The sequence below is a fragment of the Microchirus variegatus genome, assembly GCF_963457635.1.
Source record: "Microchirus variegatus genome assembly, chromosome: 17".
Taxonomy (NCBI): domain Eukaryota; kingdom Metazoa; phylum Chordata; class Actinopteri; order Pleuronectiformes; family Soleidae; genus Microchirus; species Microchirus variegatus.
Window position 1 is genome coordinate 10,499,009 of NC_139818.1, and position 22,405 is coordinate 10,521,413.

General features: G+C 40.0%; 1 protein-coding gene across 1 annotated transcript in view; it reads right to left on the minus strand.

Moving 5' to 3' along the window:
• The window catches only part of LOC310938950 (voltage-gated delayed rectifier potassium channel KCNH4-like), a gene marked incomplete at both ends in the record, with an annotated part of 51,574 nt that overhangs the window by 13,800 nt on the left and 15,369 nt on the right, over positions 1-22,405 (minus strand). The window contains 6 exons of the mRNA XM_083903604.1: positions 708-902; positions 2,907-3,108; positions 3,302-3,459; positions 7,095-7,335; positions 18,341-18,468; positions 20,062-20,193. Of these exons, the coding sequence (XP_083759730.1) occupies positions 708-902; positions 2,907-3,108; positions 3,302-3,459; positions 7,095-7,335; positions 18,341-18,468; positions 20,062-20,193 (1,056 nt within the window). The remainder of the gene's footprint in view (positions 1-707; positions 903-2,906; positions 3,109-3,301; positions 3,460-7,094; positions 7,336-18,340; positions 18,469-20,061; positions 20,194-22,405) is intronic.

Genomic DNA, 22,405 nt, shown 5'->3' on the forward strand with positions numbered 1-22,405 from the left:
GTAAGTGATAATAAACAGTATTTGGATAACCAGGTCAAAAAAAGATCTCATATTGAAAGGCTCAGTGTGTAAATATAAGTGTCATCTAATAGTGAGACAAACGAGTGAGTGGAGGACTCCTCCACTTACCCTTCCCTTAATGTGTCAGGGAACCAAGGTGGCCTTCACACACCAGAAAGGATGATATTGTTTGTATGTGTGTTGTAAGCTTCCACTTAAAAACGCAAAACACCTGCAGTGGAAACATGGGAGTTCAACATGGCTGCCTCCAGAAAGCAAGGCCCTTGATGTAAGTGCACATAAAGGCTTTTTGTAGGGTTATAAAACCCCCCAAACAATATTTTTAAGCCATAATACACTCACACAAACATACTGATGCAGAGTGTATTCCATACCTGCCTCCTTAATGTTACATGTTATCTCTCAAATACCTTCCTCCAAACAGTGAGTTTTCTCACTGTTCTAACAAGCAGTCTCAATTTAAAAATAAATTAAACAAACAATTTATGGGTTGTTACACCAGTGCGCACCACCTCAGCTACAATTGTCTGTTTATTGGTAGATAAAGATGGCAACAAGCTGCGTCTTGATGAACAGCCAGACCATCCAAACCCACTTCCTGCTGAATTCCTAGTTCTGGTGTGCCAAACAGAGGGACCGCTCTGCCAGGACACGACAGGGAGATTGCACTCCAATGTCAGACGTACCGCCAATGAGCATGGTGCAGATGGAGAAGATCTTCTCAGCATCCGTGTTAGCACAGACGTTGCCAAAGCCCACACTGGTCAGACTGCTGAGGGTGAAGTAGAGGGCAGCGATGTAGGAGCTGCGCACCGTCGGGCCGCCCACCGTGCTGTTGATGTAGGGCGTCTCCAGACGTTTGCCCAGCTCATGGAGCCACCCTTGAATGAGGAGACAGAGCATGAAAGAAAGATCGAGTTAAAGAAGCTAAAATGGATGTTGTCTGTCAGCTTAGAAGCAGGGATGTTGTGAATATTAAAACATTTATGTGATTATTCTACTCCAATGACTATCTAATTTGTGATGCATCTATTACGAAAAGCTAGCATCAGTAGCATTAGTGGACTGCATGTATGTTTGCAGAAGTGATGAGGTTTCTTGAATGCATCTTATAGCTGCTCTTCCAAGCTCAACACGATGTGGATCCTGCAATAGTGACACCATTTACCTGTGTCTTTGAATGCATCTTGTTAGCTGATCCTTTTGGCTCAACACAATGTATTACTTTAACTAGCTCTCATGCATTTTGCTTGAAGTTCCCACCCCTGTTTGGAAGTAGATACTACACTTCAATAGCTGAACTAAGGGAAACAAAAGCCTATGTTTGGGTCCGTGTGCTTGTGTGTGACAGGCAGTCAGCAGCAGTGTCAGCAGGCTGGCATGTTGGTGTGGGACAGGGCAGAATTAGATTGGCTCCTCTAGGGATAAATATGGCCAAGTGTTAATTAGCGGGCATGACCTAACCTCCCCGTAGACACATATGAGAGCATATACAGTCGCAGTCACACATACTGTAAGTCCAAACAGAAACACACACACACTCAGGCTGAGCTGTGAAAAAGACCAGATGTTTCATTTTGCTGAAGATGGCAGTATGTCACAGTTTTCCTGTTGCCGTTTATGGTCGTTTAAGAATCATATGTGGCTCTAACGCTGCGGTATTAAACTCATTAGTCTTTTTTGTCAAGTGAAAACCTACACATATTTGTGTGCCGCTTGCAGCTATCAACTGTCGCTTGTTATAAATGCATTTAATAGTATCAGCCAACCCTCATGAGAGTGCCAGAGGATGGTGTTTGTCTCTATCTTACCACTGAGTATGGCTGGAAATCCCTATAGTTTAACCTAATAACCGCTGAGTAGGGACTAAACACGTGTACTCATTGTATTGGAAAGAATCTTGTCTGTGTGGTATAAGATAACTGAATTCATCGTAAGTCTTGATAGTCAGCACTCGATCATACAATGGAAATGTTAATTAAATTAAGGCTGGAACTATTAGTCAATTTAACCACATTAAATAACCATATTTATCAGTTGGGAGAGAGGTTATCGATTTTTACTAAGCCAAGGAAACACTAGAAGATAAACGCATATATACACACACATTTATATGTGTGTATATATATATATATATATATATATATATATATATACACACACATTTATATGTGTGTATATATATATATATATAAACAATAGGAGAAACCCATATTAATAACACCGTTCATATCTGTATTTATTCTATTATTTTGTGTTGAAAGTGGCTGCTGTGGGAAAGGTAAATTTTGCCCGGTTTTCAAGACACACTTGGGCATTACATGCTGCATGAGTTTAACTCATTGGAGGCTTGCTAATATATCAAAGCAACTTTCGTTTACATCATTCCATTCAAAATGGCAAAGATCACAGTATTTGACAGACCTAAAAGTTCTATTTTTGCATCAGGAAGGCCACTCTCAAGCAATGGCTAGATCAATCATCAGGCTGATGGATGTGGGCACAGAGATTAACTTAAGAGGCTCTCCTTGTCACCAGCTTGAAATTTAAGTTCCATACTTCCTGGTTTACCTCCATACATCACAAATTTTGTGTTGTTAGTGTCTGATTTTATTCCAGTAGGGACTACATATGTAAATTATCCAATGGCTATAATCTATCATATTTCCAGGTCAATGTTTCAAGTGTCCCTATTGAATAAATAAATAAAATAATTAATATGAGCCATCTGTATCTCCAGCCTGAGAGCGAGTGACTGAATTGCCTGGGTAATGTGTGACGTGTCTGAAGCTATTTATTTGTTGTTTTTTTTTTCTTTTTATGAAAAAAAAAAAATCACAAATTGAAACAACAAACCTGACCTTCATACTTCTGTTAGGACTCACCGATGTCCCAGCTGTCACTGGTCTCTATCTCCTTGCGTCCAATCATGTACCAGATGCAGGCCATCCAGTGTGCCAGCAGAGCGAACACAGACATCAGTAAGGTCAGCACCATGGCGCTGTACTGAGAGTAGCGGTCCAGTTTCTGAAGCAGACGAAGGAGGCGGAGGAGGCGCACCGTCTTCAGCAGGTGGACCAAGGAGGTCTGCAGTGGAGAACGGAGTGACCACGAGCAGAAAAACAAACAAACAAGGAGAGAGGAGAGAAGTCACCTTAAGTCTGCAATGTTATTAGCTACAAATACACGGACTGTACATGTTACACATACACAGATAGGATGCGCTTATCCATACAAATATGCACTTATTTTAGCAATCGCAGAGTGCAGCGCGACTCACCACTGTGATGTTGAAGGCATACAGCAGGTCAAAGGGCAGGGCAGCGACCAGGTCCACGAAGAACCAGGTGGTGGCGTAGTGAATGCAAATGGATCGTGCATCATACATGACCTGGCCTGACTGGCTCACATAGGTGGTGCGGAAGTTCAGGATAATGTCTGCGAACATTTAGGTTATTCGTCCGCATGTAGTCACACTATACAGTACATAGAAACAATGGCTGTCACTAGCTTGTACTTTTTGGCTGATTTTATATGACAGATAACAATATGGTAATAGTAATGGTTGTAAATGGAAATTACACTGATGGTAGCCTAAAGTAATCATTACCTGGATATTACTTTGGAAATAATATAGTCTTATTGTAATATCCACTTACAACCACACATTTATCACTACTATTAACATTTCGTAAAGTGTTACAAATGACAGAAAATCAAATTGTTTGTTATGAAGAATGATGTAAGGTCACAAGGTCAGATTCAATCCCAATGATTCACTTGTATGTAATATATATACTATATATATATACAAACTGTACTTGTTTGTATATATTATCTACCAAGGAAATATTGAGGGTGGAGCAGCGAATTTAGTCGTATTTGATATGTTCTGATGTTTTGATATTTGTTCATTTCGGCTCATTTTCAAGAGAAAAAAAATACAAAGACAAAAGAACTCCTAGTATAAACCAAAATGGTGTAGGTTAAATGTGAAGATTATTTACACATACCATCCTTACCTTATAAAATCATAATTTGTTAGGGTAGAAAAAGATAAATTATGTTAGCATATTAATTTACATGCTTAACACTTTTAAATAAACTGCCCCATCATGGACTTGAAAATGTGTGAACTGATTTTTATTTTAATTCATTTTAAATCAATTTTAAAGTACAGAGAAAAGTGTTCTCTTAACGGATGTAGATGCTCAATCTGAGATCTAATTAGTGACCCGTTTGCTCGTGCTTTGGTGGTTATGATGTTATGATGCAACGTTTAAGCGTACTGATGCTGCCGTCTTGGCCAGGTGTCTCTTGAAAAAGAGATTTCAATCTCGGTGAGACTTTTCCTTCCTGGTTAAATAAAGGATACGGGAGCTAAAGCCAAAGAGTGTAACAGCTGGAATGTGTCAGAGTGTTAAGGCATCAGTGTATATCAGCGAATTTCCCAGACAGACCCATCTAACCTCAGAGTCACAATGGAGCGAGCACACAGCAAGCAGACCTCTGGGTGGGAGGCTTGATATAACAAAACCCTCATCTGTCATCCAAGCTGTCAGTGTCTCCAGAGATGCTGGCTCATTGCTCAATAACCAATGTCAAGTAAGGAAAAGTTTGACAAGGAAAGATGGTGATAAAGATGATGAATTTTTAGAAAGTGCACACAGCCCTGTAGAGAGAAAATGAGAGCTGGAAAAACCATCAAAAACCCCATCAGTGGCACCTCCTCAACAATGCAAATTCTTCCCAAAATAACCTTAATTTGACTTTAAAGGAGTTATCGGAAATATGTAGCAATATGAAAACTACGTCTCAGTGGTGACCAAAGAAAACCTAGCATCTCCCAAGCATAGCTGGTGGAGTCCTCCCCCCTCTGCTGAGTTGAGTAACTGTAAACCACTGCTCACTAAGTACACTAAGTGGAGGACATTGAGTTTCTACCACCTCCGTTCATCCCCTGGGTGCATCCCCACGGAGATTTAGCAGTGATTATGAACTGAGAGGATTGTCCCTTGGAGAGATCCAGGATATCCTGAAGGGACTGAAAAACCTAGGTATCATGGAACTAGGGGGAACCTTGTGGGAAAAGGATGCTGGGGTTGCTCTTGTCCCCTGTTGCCATGGGTTAGTAAGAAATCAACCATTACTTGTACGGTGCGTCTTTAACAACATTCTGTTATTAAACGATTTGCCCACACAAAGTAAAAAAAAAAAAAATCAAAAAAAAAAATCCAAATATAATACAAAACACAACACAATTAAGACAAAGTTAATTGGGTTTCTGATTGGGGACAGAGCAAATTAACAAACTAAATACAGGAAGATTTATAAAATGGCTTCCCTTCAAAGATGGGTTTTTGAAAGCGACTGATCTAATTGGTGACGGCAGATTGCTCCAGGGTGTTGGGGCTGAAACTGCAGAGGCGTGTTCACCTTTTGTTTTGCAGAGAGAGCAGGGATCGGAGTAGTCAGAGGGTGGAACAGCGAACAGGAAAATCAGTATATAATCAAGAGGATCGAGTGTTTTATTTAATATCTCACAGGAAATCAATAGAAGAGAACATGGGTAGTGTGGGAGCAGCGATTTGCTCTGGTTAATACATTGGCTCATGCATGAAATATAAACAAATGCCAGCTACTTTCAAACAAATGCCAATGAGTTCTCACAAAGTGGATCAAGCCAATCAGCTCCATATGAACTATTTGTGTGTTTTACAGAATGGGGGTGTTTTGATCTCAATGCACACAGGAAGTGACTCATGTTATGTCGAGACAGACTGGGACAACAGCACCAATGTTATTTTAAAAGCTCCAGTTTATCTCGACGTATTCTGCAGCGTAAGACATTCATTTTCTTTCTATTATTTGGTAAGTTATCAGTGGCAAGTTGCTGGTCTTTGAAACAGGGGAAGCTCATTTCAAGCACAGATATTTATAGATAAATTGCCACATTTATCCAATCACCATGAGCTTCCACTGGTTTTAATGCGCAGTGCTGCTGCGGCGAAGAAAATCGCGTCCGACGACCTGCGTTAACCGAGTTCAAGTAAACTTTTAGTGATGAAATGTTGATACAACAGAACATATTTGATTGTTTTCTTTTATTTATTTTAGAGGAAGCAGAGCTTCCCTTGCTGTCATAGAGCAATCGCTTCTGCTTGAAATGCAGTGTTACTCCTCCAGAATGTGTCCAGGAAACTTGGAGCTGCATAGTGTAGAAACAGCAGCAGTTGTGTTTGGCTCATGCAGGCATGTAGTCAGCCAGTTGCTTCGGGAAGTGCTTGATTTTCAATATGGATGATCGCGTTCATGTAAACGCGAGAAGCCAAAAATCATCTAAACACCGCTATGTTGAGAAACATGAAAGAGTCATGTTGAGATGATCGTCTTAACCAGCATTGTCGGAACTCACAACTGTTCGTTTATATTTAAAGGAGTCATATTATATCCTATTTCTCCAAGTTAAACTAGTTCCCTGGTGTCCTAATGAACATGTCTGTGACATGCTTTGGTCAAAATAAGGATGAAGCAGCACAGCAGTTCAATCACCCTGGAAGGAAAACGAAACTTAAGGGACAGGAAATTACATCAGCCACAGAGGCTACTGGGAGCTAGCTAAGTTAGCATTTGGAAAAGTGATCTTTTGCAGGCTCAAGCAGACACATTGCCGTCATATATAACATGTATCCACTGGATAGATAAATCCTCTGAGGCTGGAAGTTTGTGTAGGACTCTGTGCTGCACTGTGGCGGATTTCGCGGAATTCCTGTTTTTCGGATACTGTTGCCCTCTCTAGCACTCTCGCGTGTGGAAGTCAACATTGCATGTTTCATCTCTTGAACTTAGACTGAGGAGGACCATAAAAACATGATTGAGTCATGTTTGCTGACTGATAGGGCCTCCAGAGTCTCAAATATAAGGATTTAAATGATTAAAAAGTTGATTTTGCATAATATGTCCCCTTTAAAAGTTATGCATTACAGCTTTAACATCTATTTGTCTTGATGTGATAATGTTGAGTCATAGAACAAGGATTTTGTGTCTTTGCTGTGACCTCCGTCAGCACTCACCTATGATGAAGAGCATTTCTACCGCTATGTCGCTCACGATGGTGGAGCGCGCAGCTGTGACCGTGTCATCGTATGGCGTGAAGCTGACATTGTACGGCACGGTGACGGCCACGTAGAAGGTTGCCAGCAGGATGAGCCAGTCCCACAGGGCTTTGGACACACTGTAGTGGAGCAGAATGAAGCGTGACTTCTGCACCGCTGCCACCTTGTACTCCGGTATTGAGGGTTTGTCAATCATGCCCTGTACGTGAACAGTGGGACAAAGTGTCAACATGTTAAACATCCTTCTACGAGAACAGACAATGAGAGCACATACTGTATGAACATGTACACACCTATAGAAAAGGGATTTGGCATGTTAGGAGTTAAAGTCCAGCAATAACAGCCTCTCTTCATTTTCAAAGCCAAGTTAATAAATACTCGAGGAGCTGTTTAAATGAATAACTTGATGACCAGATGCTGATGAGGACCTGCGCTGGGAAAATAATGATCATCAGATGGACACTGCAGTGCCAAGATTTTGCATGAACAGACAATGCAAATGTCAACACGCTCTCTTGTGGGATGACCGCTGATGATTCAGTATAGGGAGGCAACTCAAGTGGAACAAATATGGTAATCCTGCTGGTTATTTATTCTTGACAGCCTTTTTACAGACAGTGATAGACCTTTTAAATGGCTGTGTGGTAACAATATGAAATGATGGAGTTATGACTATATGGTCAGTGAAGAGGAAATTTATTACCACCATTGATGCCTTATAATTTCATACATGACTACATCCACCTAAAATATATCAGTACCTTTAAACTCAGTTGTAGATGTGCTAATATTAAGAAACAAGGGGAATTATAACAATGGTCATCCTTTGCTTTTATGTTTTGGAAACCCACTGCTTATTCATTCCACTTATTTCATTTTTTGATAAGAAAACCCAATTGGAGAGAGTTAAAAAAATTGCTATTTCTGATGAGGTGGGGGAGACCATTTGGAACATAATGGCTCTGTGGTTCTTCAAACGAGGGCTGCTTGTGCACCTGGCACATAATAGCCTTAACCGTGTTTAGGAGACAAGAGGAGAAGCTATTATCTCTGACAGTAGTGAGAGGGAAAACAATCCGTCCACAAACAATGCAGCCACTTCACACAGGTGATGGCAGAGTGGAGGCTAGTTAATGACCTAAGATTTCCCTGCATGATTTGTGAATCTGCCTGCTTCACTCGGTGGGAACGGATTAACTCTATGAAAGTAATTGAGAAAAAGAGCAACCCATTTATGTCCAACAAAAAAGACTATAGGAATACCAGGAATTGTTCTTTTACCAAGAAAATATAGTTGGGAATGCTGAATCCTTGCCTGAACTTTGGTGTTAGAGACACCACAGAGTCACAGAAAAAGTTATTGTTGTGAGATCATGCACAGAATCTCTCCATCAAAACTATACACAATCACTGACTATCATGTATATTGTGACAATTAGAATGAATTAGTCACATTTCAGACCCAGAGTCAGAAGACACTGTCGCTCGTGAAACACCTCCACAACGGACGTTATTCTTCTTCTGCGGTCCAAAGTACGCAACCGGATGTACCCGGACTAGTGCCCGGAGCAGGAAGATCTGCTGTTCAGGAGAACCGGTGTTTACATAACCGGACCGGGTTTTTTCAGAGATCTCTCTGAGCCCGAGATTACAATAAAACACGTTCACAGCGTTCTCAGCAGTGGCTGAACTGTTTGTTTAGAACCTTCAGGGCTTCTTAAACAAGGTAATGACGCAGATACACACTAAAAAACAGCGTTAATTGGAACTTCCGGTCAAGGTCCGCTTTAATATTATAAAAAGGCATAAAAAGCTGGAATAACTACTACATTCACACATCAGGGAATGTCCTAGGAGAAAGAGGAAGAGATAAAGAGAGTGAAATAGTGACTAAAAAACAGAACAAAACAGAAATGACCCAGCACTCTCAACTAATTAAACTTGCACTCAGCAAAGAAGAGGCCCTCACACCCACCATGCATATTGGGGTGCACTGCAACCCTGATGTTGACTAGAGGACTTGGCTCATGTAGGATTCTGGACGTCATTTCACTGATGTTGCTTTCTTTGCCCTCTGTGTGGCGTGACAGAAAAGTCACCAATTGTATATCGTTGTGGACATTAACAGGTGCCGACCACATCCTCACCCTGAGAATGTACATTTCCTACAGACAATGCAATTGGAAGTTCTGAGGACAAACACCATTGCCACAGATCTTAGCGCAGTGGTCACAGACCACAGATCAAGGGTAGAGGGAATTTCCAGCCATAAAAGCCATCTAAGTCACACAGGGACAATGGGCGTTTCTCAGTGTGCATAATTCTCTGTACTTGCGTACTACTAGCGTACATGTGGAACGCCAACAAGTAAAACTTTTTTGTGTTGCAAAACACTAACTTTTAACACCCGTAGACATGTAGCATTTAAACAGAAATTCCCATTAATAATCGGGGGGGTCCCATCTCCCAATTGTTGCGCAATACCGTGTCACCATCCCAGGTGCCACCCTGCAGTATTGGCTATCTTTCCTGTCAGTTGTGGGGTTGTGCGGGCCTTTTCCACAGCACACTTTGGGAAGCAATTAATTTAAACATTCAAATCCAAAATTACAAATAAAATTATATGTAATATATAAAATGGTAATTACAAAAATCTTTAGGAAAAAACCCCCAGATGTTTTCCAATTACTTTGTAACATGGTTAGACCCCCCTCAAATGTTGCATTTGAGGCTTTCAGGGGGTCTCAAATGTTAAGAGCACAGTACTGTTGAATGATCCGCTCCTTGCATCCATTTGTTTTTTTTTATTTGTTTGTTATAAAATTTGTTTTAATAGATTATGCATATCTTCATTCATCAACAACCTCCCACAACTCTCTTATACGTCAGCTCAAGAAAACAAACATTTAAAATATAAGTTGTGATTGTCTTATATAATATAGCTTTATTGTCTGTAATTTTGATTTTAAAAGTATATATATATATATATATATACTGTATATATGAATTTACGAAAATAATTTTACATTCATTTATCGGCACTCGATAGTGAGGCTCAGGCGCGTGTCACCACCCTCCATTAAGAAGAAACAGAAGAAGAAGTATGTTGCTGTTCCAATTGCAATGATTGCAATTGTGTACTCCTGTACTTGAGAAACAGCAGTTTCCATTCATTTTCAAAAATTTCTTTCAAAAATTATAAATTATAGATAAAAGTTGAGCGAAATTGAGGTGCATTTTTTCCCCCCGAAGAAAATGGCGGTGAAGCAAGTTCGAAAACTGAATTTAGCTGCTCATATCAAGTGACTTTTTAATGGCGTACATTGCTGACTGTCATCAACAGTTGTCGCCGCTTTTCTTTGTGCAAGTTCCTGCAGTGTCCGCAAATGGAATGTTTTCTTTTCTCTTTTTTTTCAAGGTTTGCACTACATCACAGAGGTCAAGGCGCCGAGTCGACCTTTGCCACTTACGGCGGTCAGCCGAGCACATCGCCATGATTAGAAAAGAAAGCCCAGCACTGCAGGGACACATGTCACACAGACACAGCTGGTCTTCACACTTCATTAACTTACACTGTAGCCCAGGGCCTCATTATTTTCAACTACATCTCCCAGCATGCTTTGGGCTTTAATAGCAGTGATAAAAGCCTGATCCTGATGGGTAAGGAGATGCATATGGCTCACCACATAACTCAAGCAGGAACCATTAGCACTCAAGCTTACGATCTACATTCTCAGAGGATCCTTTGTCATATAAATTTACATTTCATATCTATTGATTATCTTAGAGCAGCACTGAGAACACGGTTTTGGTGAAATGACCACAAGACAAGTGTGATAATAGTGAATTGATTGTTTTATATAAAATCCAACATTCTTCCTCACTAAAATTGAGTTACAGCTAGAGAATAAAGATGAACATTCACTGTCTGAAAGTGTGGTTCTAAGTGTGTGCAAGAAAGGCCAAAATAAAAGAAAAAAAGGGATTGACTGAAGGAAAGTAAGATGTTAACACGCATCTAGATTGCACTATTTTTCTCTTTCATAGCCCCTTGACAAGTGTGTTAAAGTGAAACGAGGAAACGGTGATCCGTCCCTGAGTAATAGAGCACTTAGAAATCAAATCTGAGCTTCTTGTCAGCGTGCCGCGCATTAGTTACACGACGCTGCTGATACACTCACAGGCTGATGGCATCAAAACTGCAGCACAACAGGAGCAAATATCAATTGAGTCAAAGTGCTCGTCTATTGGTTTCAGGAGAATATGTTGTTGAAGAGGTGATGAAATAATTAGGCCATACATCATTTTAAAAGAGTGCAGCCTCGCGATCTGACACTAAGTTACACACAGTAAGTAGGGATGGGTGTAAATTCAGTTTTAAATCATATTCTTCATGTTATGACTTCATGAAATGGCCCGTCACCCCCGGTTCTTTCTTGTTTGAAGCTTTTGTGACTGTGCTAGTATTTTAAGATCAATGTTTGTTTCCCAGTAAAGTCATAGCTATACTTTTTCTCCTTTCCATGGTCGGCTACAAATAGAGATCTGGTCAGAGCACGATATAGTTGGCTGGGATGTGGAGGCAGAGGATCACATTGTTAGCTCACTGTGGAGGGACGATCAGAAACAAACAGGCAGAGAGGACCAAGCGAAAGGAAGATGGAGGGGGCGACAGGCAGAAAAAGGAAAAGACGGGAAAATACAGTCCCGGTCAGAAAAGTGAGAAAGGTGTTGGTGATGCTTTAACTTTTAGAAAATGTATGCCATAATTATAAAACAAAACAGAAACTTCTATATAGAACTCTGGCAGAGTTTAATGATCATACATTAAATTACTGGTATTGTGTTGCAACCAGGTGAAATTGATTATTTAATTTAAAGGTGCCATATGTAAGAATGTGGCCAAAAACAGTTACTACATTCAAATTCAAAATACCGAGGTCTTTTAGGGTTCGTTTTCTGACGTAACTGGCAACCCGTGGTTGCTTGGCAGCTGAGACTCTACTGACTGCAATGATTGGTAGACAGCGGTAGGTGGCGCCACATACCAAAACATGATTTGCAGTCTGCAAAATATTTTTTTAATGCAAATATTTGGCTGTACTGTTGTTGTTGGTGAGTTCAGTTTGTTATATGAACATTATTCCTGAGTCTCTGTGACATTTTAGGAGGATTTTATGGCCAGTGGCTTTAGATTTATTACATAATGCACCTTTAATTTAATCTTTTGCAGAAAAAATTTGTAATTATACACTTATACAAACATATGGCTTGTATATCAATTCAAGCCAATATACCCTAATAAATGTTAGACACAGTACCTTTAATGTGCAAAAACTACCATGTAGCATATATGCACTTTAAAGTCTAAAAAAATAAAGCAGCAACAGAAAATCTGTCCTACACTAGAGGACCTGAGGGAAAGGGAGAGATCATTTAAAAGTGAAAAAGGAAAAGCGAGGTGAGGTGAGGTGGGGGCGACAGAGAGAGAGAGAGAGAGACAGATATTAAGGGGAGAGACAGCGGGATCCAGAGGGAAGAACCCAGAGGATGAGATGCGGTTAGAGTGACAGATGGAGAGCGAGAGAAAATGCGTTAAGGCTGCAGAGAAATAGAGGAGCGGCTCAAGCTATTTAAAAAAAGAAAGAAAGAAAGAAAAGGGGAAACTGAAGGCAGAGGAAAGGATGAGAGAGAGAAAAGAAAGGGACATTAACATTATTGTGTCTCAGTTTCCTTTCACAAATAACAACTTTACAGCTAAATGCTAATAACATGGCTGACTATAATTTTCTCACAGCGGTGTCAGGAATTATGTCAGGATAATGCTGGTGTTATTAGAGAAAATGTCCCCCCTGTGCAATAAAGGCCTCAGCACCAACCAGGCATTATGTAGATGCCATTTTCATACTTCTCACAGTGCATCAACGACGTGTAGATGCAAAGCCAATTCATGTAATTATGTATTTGTTGTTTTTATTGTGTTATGTGTGGTGATAGTGGAACTACGTATTATCATGCCAATTATGTCACATTTTTTAAAAGCACAAAATGTTTTAATCACAGGCTTCACGAGGATAATACTCTAATTCTGTGTCATTTAAAGACTCGTGAGATTCCCGGTGTTACTACGAACACAAACATTATCTCAACTGTCACCGTTATTGGTTTGCGTCTAATTCCCAAGCAACTGCGTGGTTTCTGATGAACAAAGGTGACAGAGCTGCACGGTCTCCAGAGTCAACCCCTGTCAGCATCACCAGACACAATCCAATAAGCTGCCGACAACCGACAAAAACAACACCGTCGTCAGCAGGAATGCTTTTAACTTTTGCAACAGTTTTGCTTTTCACCCCGAAACACACAGTTTCACGATATTGTTGAACTGTTCTATGATATCACAGTCTTGTTCTGAATGTGTGAATATGTTTTTAACCCTTTCATTCATGGATCATGATAACCTCAGTCAGGATTTTTCATCCAAAGTGTTTTAATACAAAGAAAAAAAATTCTGAACAGCATGCGATTTGTGTTTGTGGTTGAAGAAATCTGTATTGACCAACAGATTCATCAGATTATATATTATATCAAAGATGAATGAAATGCATTTTTAATGCTGTTACACCATTGCATTTAACATTATTGTCACATCCAAGAAGTGGAAGAATACTTGCATGTACCACCGTTTGTTTTCGGCGATACATTGATCCATGACATCTATTACACCCATGTGCTGATGGTATAGTTTCACAGAAAATGGCCTTTGAATGTTGAGCATCTTTTTGTCTTTCTTTCTCAGCATCACTGCCACTTGCATTACTCTCACTTGACTCAGATGGTATTTGCTCCACTATCTTGTAGTCTTTTCTAATACGCACTGCACTTGAGCTCTACACAATATGAACACACTTACTGTTAATAACGTATATTAACTAATTTATTAACGAAACAGTTACAGCGAATTGAGTTTTTCCAAGACTAAATACATTAATTGTAATAGTAAGCGTTACAGCTGGAATATAATCAGTGATGCATGATGTCCACTTTAGTGAACAGATGGTTAATCGTAATTTCCTCCAAACTTAAAGGTGCATTATGCAATAAATCTAAAGCAACTGGCCATGAAATCCTCCTAATATGTCACAGAGACTCTGGATTCATGTTTATATGACATACTGAACTCACCAACAACAACAGTACAGCCAAACTATTTGCATTAAAAAAAATCTGGCATGTGGCGCCACCTACAGCCGTCTACCAATCGTTGCAGTCAGTAGAGTCTCAGCTGCCGAGCAACCACGGGTTGCCAGTTACGTCAGAGCTAAAATGGCGGAGAAAAACGAAACCTAAAAGACCTCTGTATTTTAAATTTCAGTGTAGTAACCAACACCTTTAAAGTCAGTAATTAAAAAAAAATTACAATTATATTACTCCTTAGTTGTAAGACAATGTTACCAAAAAATTTTTTTCCCTGCAAGGTTCTTCTACTATAGAAGGATTGGCAGGATATTCCTGCGCTACTTGGTCTAGCTATGTCGCTCCCTCTGTCTGCATGTTGGTTTAGATAATTTTTTGTTGCACTTGCACACCTGGCCAGTGGGTGGCAGTGTGTATGGCGGGGATGCACAAAGGTCCAATGTGGTGGCTCGTGTGCAATTCTACCATCAACACCCACATATATGCAAGAAAATAGCTATTGAATAGCTGTCCCCTGTAGTGACCACTATGCATGAAAGGCTTAATGGTGTATTTAAAGAATTGTGTCATATGCTTCTGAATTCACACTTACAGGATAATTAGCACTGTAAGGCAGCATCATGATTACACAGTGGGTGTTGATCATGCAGTGTTATACAATTCATGTTCTACTTTTCTTTTTTTTTTGTTACCTGCAGTGTAAAATATAATATTGAAAGAAAATAGGGGTAAAGTGAAGGTCATAGAAAGGTGTAATTTCTACAGGAGTGATTGGAAAAGTAGGGACAGATAGCAGTTTGTAAACATATTATGATTACTTTTTTTTTTTTTATCCCTACATTCTCTGGAGCAAGCAGAACAGTTTTTGAATAAATCAGTCTTGCGCTGAGAGAGCTGGCATAAAATTTGAATAATAAAATCTGTGCATCCAATTCTGAGTTTGTTGACATCGTGCCATATGTTCCTTCGTTCCCCTTCTGAGAGGGCAAGTCAGTCTCTCACTGTCTGTCCTCGTGTATGCATCGATGTTTTTGTTGTTGTCGGTGAATGTGCACAGGTACGTGTAAGGCGTGAGCGCGCGTGGTGCCACTGAGCACAGCCATCTGTAAGTAGGGTTGTAAAGCAGGGCAGCAGGAGGTTGAGCAGACAGTGGGGAGGAGCTACATACTGATTCCCCAGAAAGGTACCTGCTGGAGGCATTAACAGGAAGTAGTTCAGCGGTGTACAAGTTCATGTCACAGATAGTGGTCCTGTTTGTGCTTGATTTAAGGGCAAAAATAAAGTAAATTAGGGCTGCAACATGCAATGGCTCCACTGTAAAGAAGGCATTTTGACAAGTCACAGTAGGAAAGCACAGGTGTAAATAATCAAATGATTGATGGCAGAGTTCCATTTAGCCTCCTCAGTTACAGGGTGCATGCTGGTTCAGTGAGTCAAAATAGCTATTGTGCAAAGGGCCCATTATTACCATTGTCAATTAACCTGTATGTTTTAATAATTTAGTCACACATTGTGGTACGCATTCCACCAGAGTTTACTCTTGGAGAAAAATTTGAAATACTGTTCCACTGTTTATACCATGGTATGTGAGGGATTTTGACCGGAATGTGTAGAAAATGAAACAAATAACACAATCATATTTATAAATTAAATGATTATAATTAGTCATCTTATCTATCGTTCAATCTTCATCTAATTTCGCTATACCAGTGTCTGAAGTATATGCGAGTAAGAGGAGGACGATGAGAGAGCAAATGATGTTATTGGGAATAAATCTGCCTCCCATGAAAAGTCTGCAGCTGACTTTGCTCGACCTATTTACACCACCGTATTTTAACATTGGTGATAATGATGTTACTCCATCATAGAGCTCAATATTTTTAGTCTATAAAACATGACAAGGAAATGGACTGAGCCCAAAAGTTGTTTTCATTTTCTTGTTGTTTTTTATTTTATAATAGTACTTGTATTATTTCAACTCATCAATCCTCACTACTGTTGGTCAGTCAACTACTCAGTTGATCAACTGGTAATTTACAGTTGATCTGAACAAGAATTTACAGTTTACTGAAACAATCAGAAATCTTGTTTTAATCATGAAAAAAGCTTCAAACCGATTAATCGATTATCAAAATAGTTGCCGATTAATTTAGTAATCTATTAATGGTTTCAGCTCTAAACAACATCAGTATAAATTGTGAGTACCTGGAATAACTGGAAAGATGCAGACTCCCCATGTAAAATACTGACAACTCCCCACATTCATTATTGTCACAAATATGGAAATTCACCATGATCATCTTATTATGCACAATTATATCGATTCATTGTCCCATCCTTGTATAGTACAGTTCAAATTCCCATCCAATAAATGTTCTTGTATTAGAAACATATTGACACTGGTGTTGCACAATCAGCTAAGTGAATCTCCCAAAACAGAAAGCAGTTATTAAGGAATCATTATTATTATTTTTAAAATGCTCAATCAATTACATGTCTTAAAAGAGTTTTGTTCTATAATTTTTCAATTTAATTTGCTCCAGGGCGCCTCACGTTTTTAGTACACACCCAGTTGGTAACTAATCGTCTGCAGGGAGGGAGAGTAGGATTATCTCAAAACGGTGTTCCAAAAAAACCCTGCACCTCTTGCCTCCTATGAATAACATTGCTTGAAGTGCAGCCTTTGTTATTCGAGACCTACAAAGGCCTTTGTTGTGTAGAAAATAAAACAAGTGGCAGTGGAATAGATTTTGGCTGGGTATAGATCACCACAACAAATAGCCTCTCCAGGTACTTAAAGCACAAACACACTTGTGAGACAGGTGAATGATACAGGGACTGCACAGGGAACATGGCACACTTATCTGCAAAGGGCTGGAAAAAAATTTCAAATCCATGTTTATCATTCATCCAACAGGTCGTCCATGCCCTAAATATGAGACACTTTGGAAGCATCAGTACAGCTACCTCAAGTGTAGAAAACAACAATGCTGGTGACATAATGACCTATATCTTAATGACTAGGACAGATAGTCTCAAACAGGCGATGATGTTGCTTCCAGACCAATAACACGTAACTGCCCGTGACAATCACCTCCCAGCAATCACTGCAATCATTTTGCCATTGGTTCAATGAAAGTGGTTGTGCCCCCTATGCTGAGAACAAGGCTCGTGCTTGTGAAAACATACTTTCAACTCACCTTTTCTGACTGACAATTGTGTTGCTTTGTTAACGGCTCACCTCCCTACGCCAAAGTCCATAGAGAAAATGACTGATTTACCATTACAGCACACAGGAGTTGTGCATCAGTAAGTTAAAATGTGTTATTTTGTGACTTTCATCTTTGAAAACATTTGTTCAGATGTACCCGAGTGCCACAGACTTAACGAACAAGGCAGCAGTAGACCAGCAGCACATTGGTTCCTGTGAGCTAAAATTACAATTTTCTCTATGGACTTTGGTGTGGTTGAGGGAGCAGTTAAAAAAGCTTTAGTTTCCATTCAGAAAATGCTGTGTAATGGCAGTTTTTGTGAGTGAACTAAAGCTGGCATAGATTACATTAGGTGAGCCTTTAGACGCCAACAATAATCGTTCTTTGTTCCTGTTTTCAGTAAGAGCAGGCCACCATATCTCAGGCTGTGTCTCACACAACCACACTTAAAAAAAACCCACTAAACTATCTCTTTAGAGCCACCAAACTAACTATGTATAAATTGCAACAGAAGCACAATGACGAAGACTGAAATTATTCAGGAGACTAGAAATAGCAAAGCCAGTGAGATGAGACACTCTGAGAATCTGGGTCAAAATTTCCCTCTCTTTGACTTCCTAAAGGAAATCTTCTTTTTCGACATCAACATAAATAATTCAAACTCGAGAGAATGAGCGTGGTGCATGTCTGAGCAACCCCTGACTGTACAGAGGGTGTGTGTTAGGGCACAGATGAAAATACTGTCAGAAGCAAGCAGCCAATCAAGGAAGAGTAAATGAGAATGGTAAATGTACTCACGCCTCCCAGGTTGACCTCTCCTTTGCCTCCCCTCGAGAACTGGTGGGTGAAATGGTACAACATGGTGCGTCCTCGCTTCCTGGCCTGGCTGAAGTGAGAGCTGCTCTTCCTCCGGCACTTCTTGTCGTCTGAAACTGTCACACAGTCATTAAGATCAGTGCACGTGTATGTTGGAATGATGCAAGGTTGTGTCACAAGAAATTCAGTGGGAGCAGACAAGACAAAGAACATCCGTCTCATTAAATGCAACCATTCATATTTACACCAACACTGTCTCGCGCACAGCTTAACTGCATTCTTAACTGTGTTTCATATGGCGGTGAAACTGTCTGAGACCAGGCCCCCCTCCTAATCACTGGATAAATTAGGCATTGCCATGTTGTACTTGTAGATGCATTTAAAAAAATCAACAACAAAAATCCTCTGAAATAAACCCCCCAACTTGGGTTCTTCCTCTCTCATTAACTCTGAAATATCTGTGTAGCTCAAACACAGGCTGCAAAACTTTACTACAAGAGAACCATCAAACTTCAGATTGATCCAGGAGTGCAGCCAACTCGCAAACACAATTGCAGTGTCCTCAACTTCACAAAACAACTGCAATCACAGCAGCGCTCATTCCACGACTTTGGATGCGAGTGCTCGCCGATGCAGCAGACATTATACCGTCTTTAGGGTTGACAGATTATCTGTGCAGTAACCCCATTCTTTCAGCCTGTCACCACTTTTCTCAGCTGCACTCATGAAAGTCTGAATATTTCCTCACCTGTTGTCCTGTCCCTGAAGGTATCATTTCTATAACTATGCTAATTATTTCCTGGATGCACAAAGACCACACTTTGAGAAACACTGTCATTTTCTCCCACATTAGTAGTTTTTTTTTTACATATTACCTACAGTCATGTAGTTTTCACACAGAGGTAGAGGGGTAGGTTGCTTGTAACAAAGAGACCAAGACAGCGACCAGGCAGCAGATTCAAGACTGTTCAAGACCATATATACCCACAACAAATGTAGAAATAGAGGTAGAGCTGGGTATTGAATTTCATGACTTTTGTGGTATCAACTGGGTATCGAACTCCCTGTGTGCCAACTAATATAGTCTTGTGTTGTCATTTGACATCATATTTCGTTACCAAAGGAATTAATATTATCAGCGTCAGTGAGCCAATAACCATGTAGAATGCTGTCTGAAAAAGAAGAATCTTATCATAATGCGTAATGTCATTTTTTTTGTTCAAACAGATTCAATAAAGTTGGTATTGAAAACATTGTTAAGGAATCGGTAATGAAGTTCAGGTATAGATATCTGGTAATAAATACCCAGCCCTATAAATACAGTAGGTATGATGATACTGATGAAAAGTAGCTGAGAATTCACTTTAGTTGCGTAAGAAGACGCAAAAACAAGATATGCACATAATTTGCAGTTGGATCATATTAAAACAAAACAACAATTTATTATCTTCTCGTGTACTGGTTCATATTTGTGTCCAGGTTCCACTGGAAGACACATTGCAGCTGAAATCAAATTGGGAAACATTGTCTCAGTTCAGCGTACGAACACCAGCCCAAACACAACTGCTGGGTAGAATGTGGCAGTGATGAACAGGGGAGAGCAGGGGAAAATTAAACCTGTAGGCAAGATGATGGCACACTCGTAAATCACGAGCAAATTAAGGGAGCGACAAGAGTTTCTCTGAAGTGGACTTGTATCCTACCTTCTCTCTTGCTGTTGTGGTGGCCTTTTCCATACGTGTCTGTGATGTCCTTGAACGAGAAGAGGAAGAGGACCATTTCGCCCTTCTCGTTCTTGATGGGCACGATGTCCAGCAGACACCAGAAGGCCATACCTGCGGGGAAACCAGATATGGTGACGCAGTGTCAGAAGGGTTTGCACAGGTTTACGAGATAAAACTCGATTTTTAACATCATTGTCAAACTAAAAATAATTATTACAAAAGAGCCTGAGGGCCACTGAGTGTCTAGTTTGGTCAATAGACTTTCCATGAATTTATTAAAATATTATGCACCAATAGTTTATATGACTGTCTTGGTTAAGGCTCGACGACATACTGCACCATATGTCAGTAGATTTAATAAAAATTGGAATATTATCAGCATCCCCTGTTCTAGTGTTCTTGCACCTTTACACAAAAGGTCTATTTCTGATCCTAATAATATGACTCACCTGTGAGGTTTTATATTGAAAAGATTTATTATAACTCCACGACCTGATGAGGATCACCAAGATTCAAGGTTAATGGAGGAAGCGTACAGGCTTTTTATATCAGGTGGCTCATGCGCTTAGGCTGAATGCTCCTGCTCATTCAGCACCAAAATACTTTGCTTTAACTTTTCCACTGTTTCTTTCCCTGTTTTCAGCACCATGGACAGTTCTACAGCAGCCTGCGCTGTCAGTGTCTTTTCACACACTCTCTCTAATAGTTATGTGTGTTTTAGTGGATGTTTTGTGTCCTTTCATAGTTGTTTTTATTTTAATTTGATGATACCCCTGTGAAGGACATGTCCTTGTAAAGATAATTTCTTAATGGCTTCAGGTTTTGCCGAGACCTTTGATTTCTCACGTCAGGTCAGCTTTCACTTTGTCTGAATGGTGGCTACTTGTGAAGCATGGAGCAGCCTTTCTAAAAATACACCTCACATTAGCTATGGATCATGTTCGTGGAGGATTGTGCACAAAGAGAAAGAGCAAGTCAGGGGGGCTGGTTATAACAAGTCAAGTCAGGAAAAGAGCGCCATAGATCCAAGACCTCGCCATAACCCAGTACGCTCATTACTGCAGAAACTGTGCTCTGCCACCAAACAGATGTTTCACATCTCCCCGGTGCGCCAGCGTGTGTGTGTGCATAGAGTATATGTGTGTGTTAGACACAGACATGAAGAAGAAGAAGAAGAAGAAGAAGAAGAAGAAGAAGAAGAAGAAAACAGTGTGGATGGTGATGTTTTAGCACAAAGCTGTGGGTGTAAATAAATAATGAGAGGAACTGCTTTTTTGTGTGTGTGTCTGTGTGCCAACTTCATTGTGAATTATATCCATCATTTAGATTCTATCTTTAAAAATATGCTCCACTCTCCCTTTCGCCGTGTTTGTCCTCTCTGCTTTTTCTGTTGCAGCTACAGTTTGCCATTTTTGGGAATATTACAAATAAGCTGCAGTGGCACTGCTTCACAATAATTTACCAACTGTAAGGATTACAGAAAAATAATCCAGATTCTTTTTTTTTTTTTTTTTTAAACAGCACTGCATATTTGATGAAGCATCAGCATAATTAGTGGCTCATGCACTCTGAAGCTGCTGCAAGTGTGAATCTCTGTTCAAGAAACCTTATCCCAGGTGCCAGTCAGAAAGGCTTTATGTTGTTTTTAATGCATGATGTCTCCTTTTAAGCCCAAAAGGGATTAGATACAGTTTAAGAAAGAGGGAATGAGGTAAATTCTGGATTTAAGCTGCTGCAATACACATGTACACACACACTTTGTACAGTAAGGTGTAGTTATGGTTGACTTTGCAAAGGAGTTATGAGTTATTCCTCAAATCATACACATTAAGCTGCATTAGACAGGGTCATCTGCTTGTTTAAGGCTCATCTCAAGGTTGTTTGGGTCACAGCTCTCTTTTAGTTCCATTTATGAAACACTCTGCCCATATTGACACGTGTTTTATTGCATTTATTGTCTGATTCTCTTATACACTATATTGTTGAGGTTGATTTGCCTCGTAGGCAGTTGTTCCCAATGCTGGGATGGTGTCCTTGTTTCATAGAACAGCCAATTGGTGCATCTTCTCTGTCATCTTCACAGAGAAGATGATTGGTCAATTTCACCCATCACAGGCACCAGATTTCCCCAAAGGCTATGAACCAAGCTTGGAGGAAGTGCGGTGAAGAAGTGTTGTTCTGGCTCCTATCACTTAGGATCTGTCAATACTAATTTGTTGTCCTTTAAAAATGCACATAATCTGCTCTATCCAATTACCATTCAAAAGTTTGGGGTCACTAAGAAATGTCCTTATTTTTGAAGGAAAAGCACCATTTTTCAATG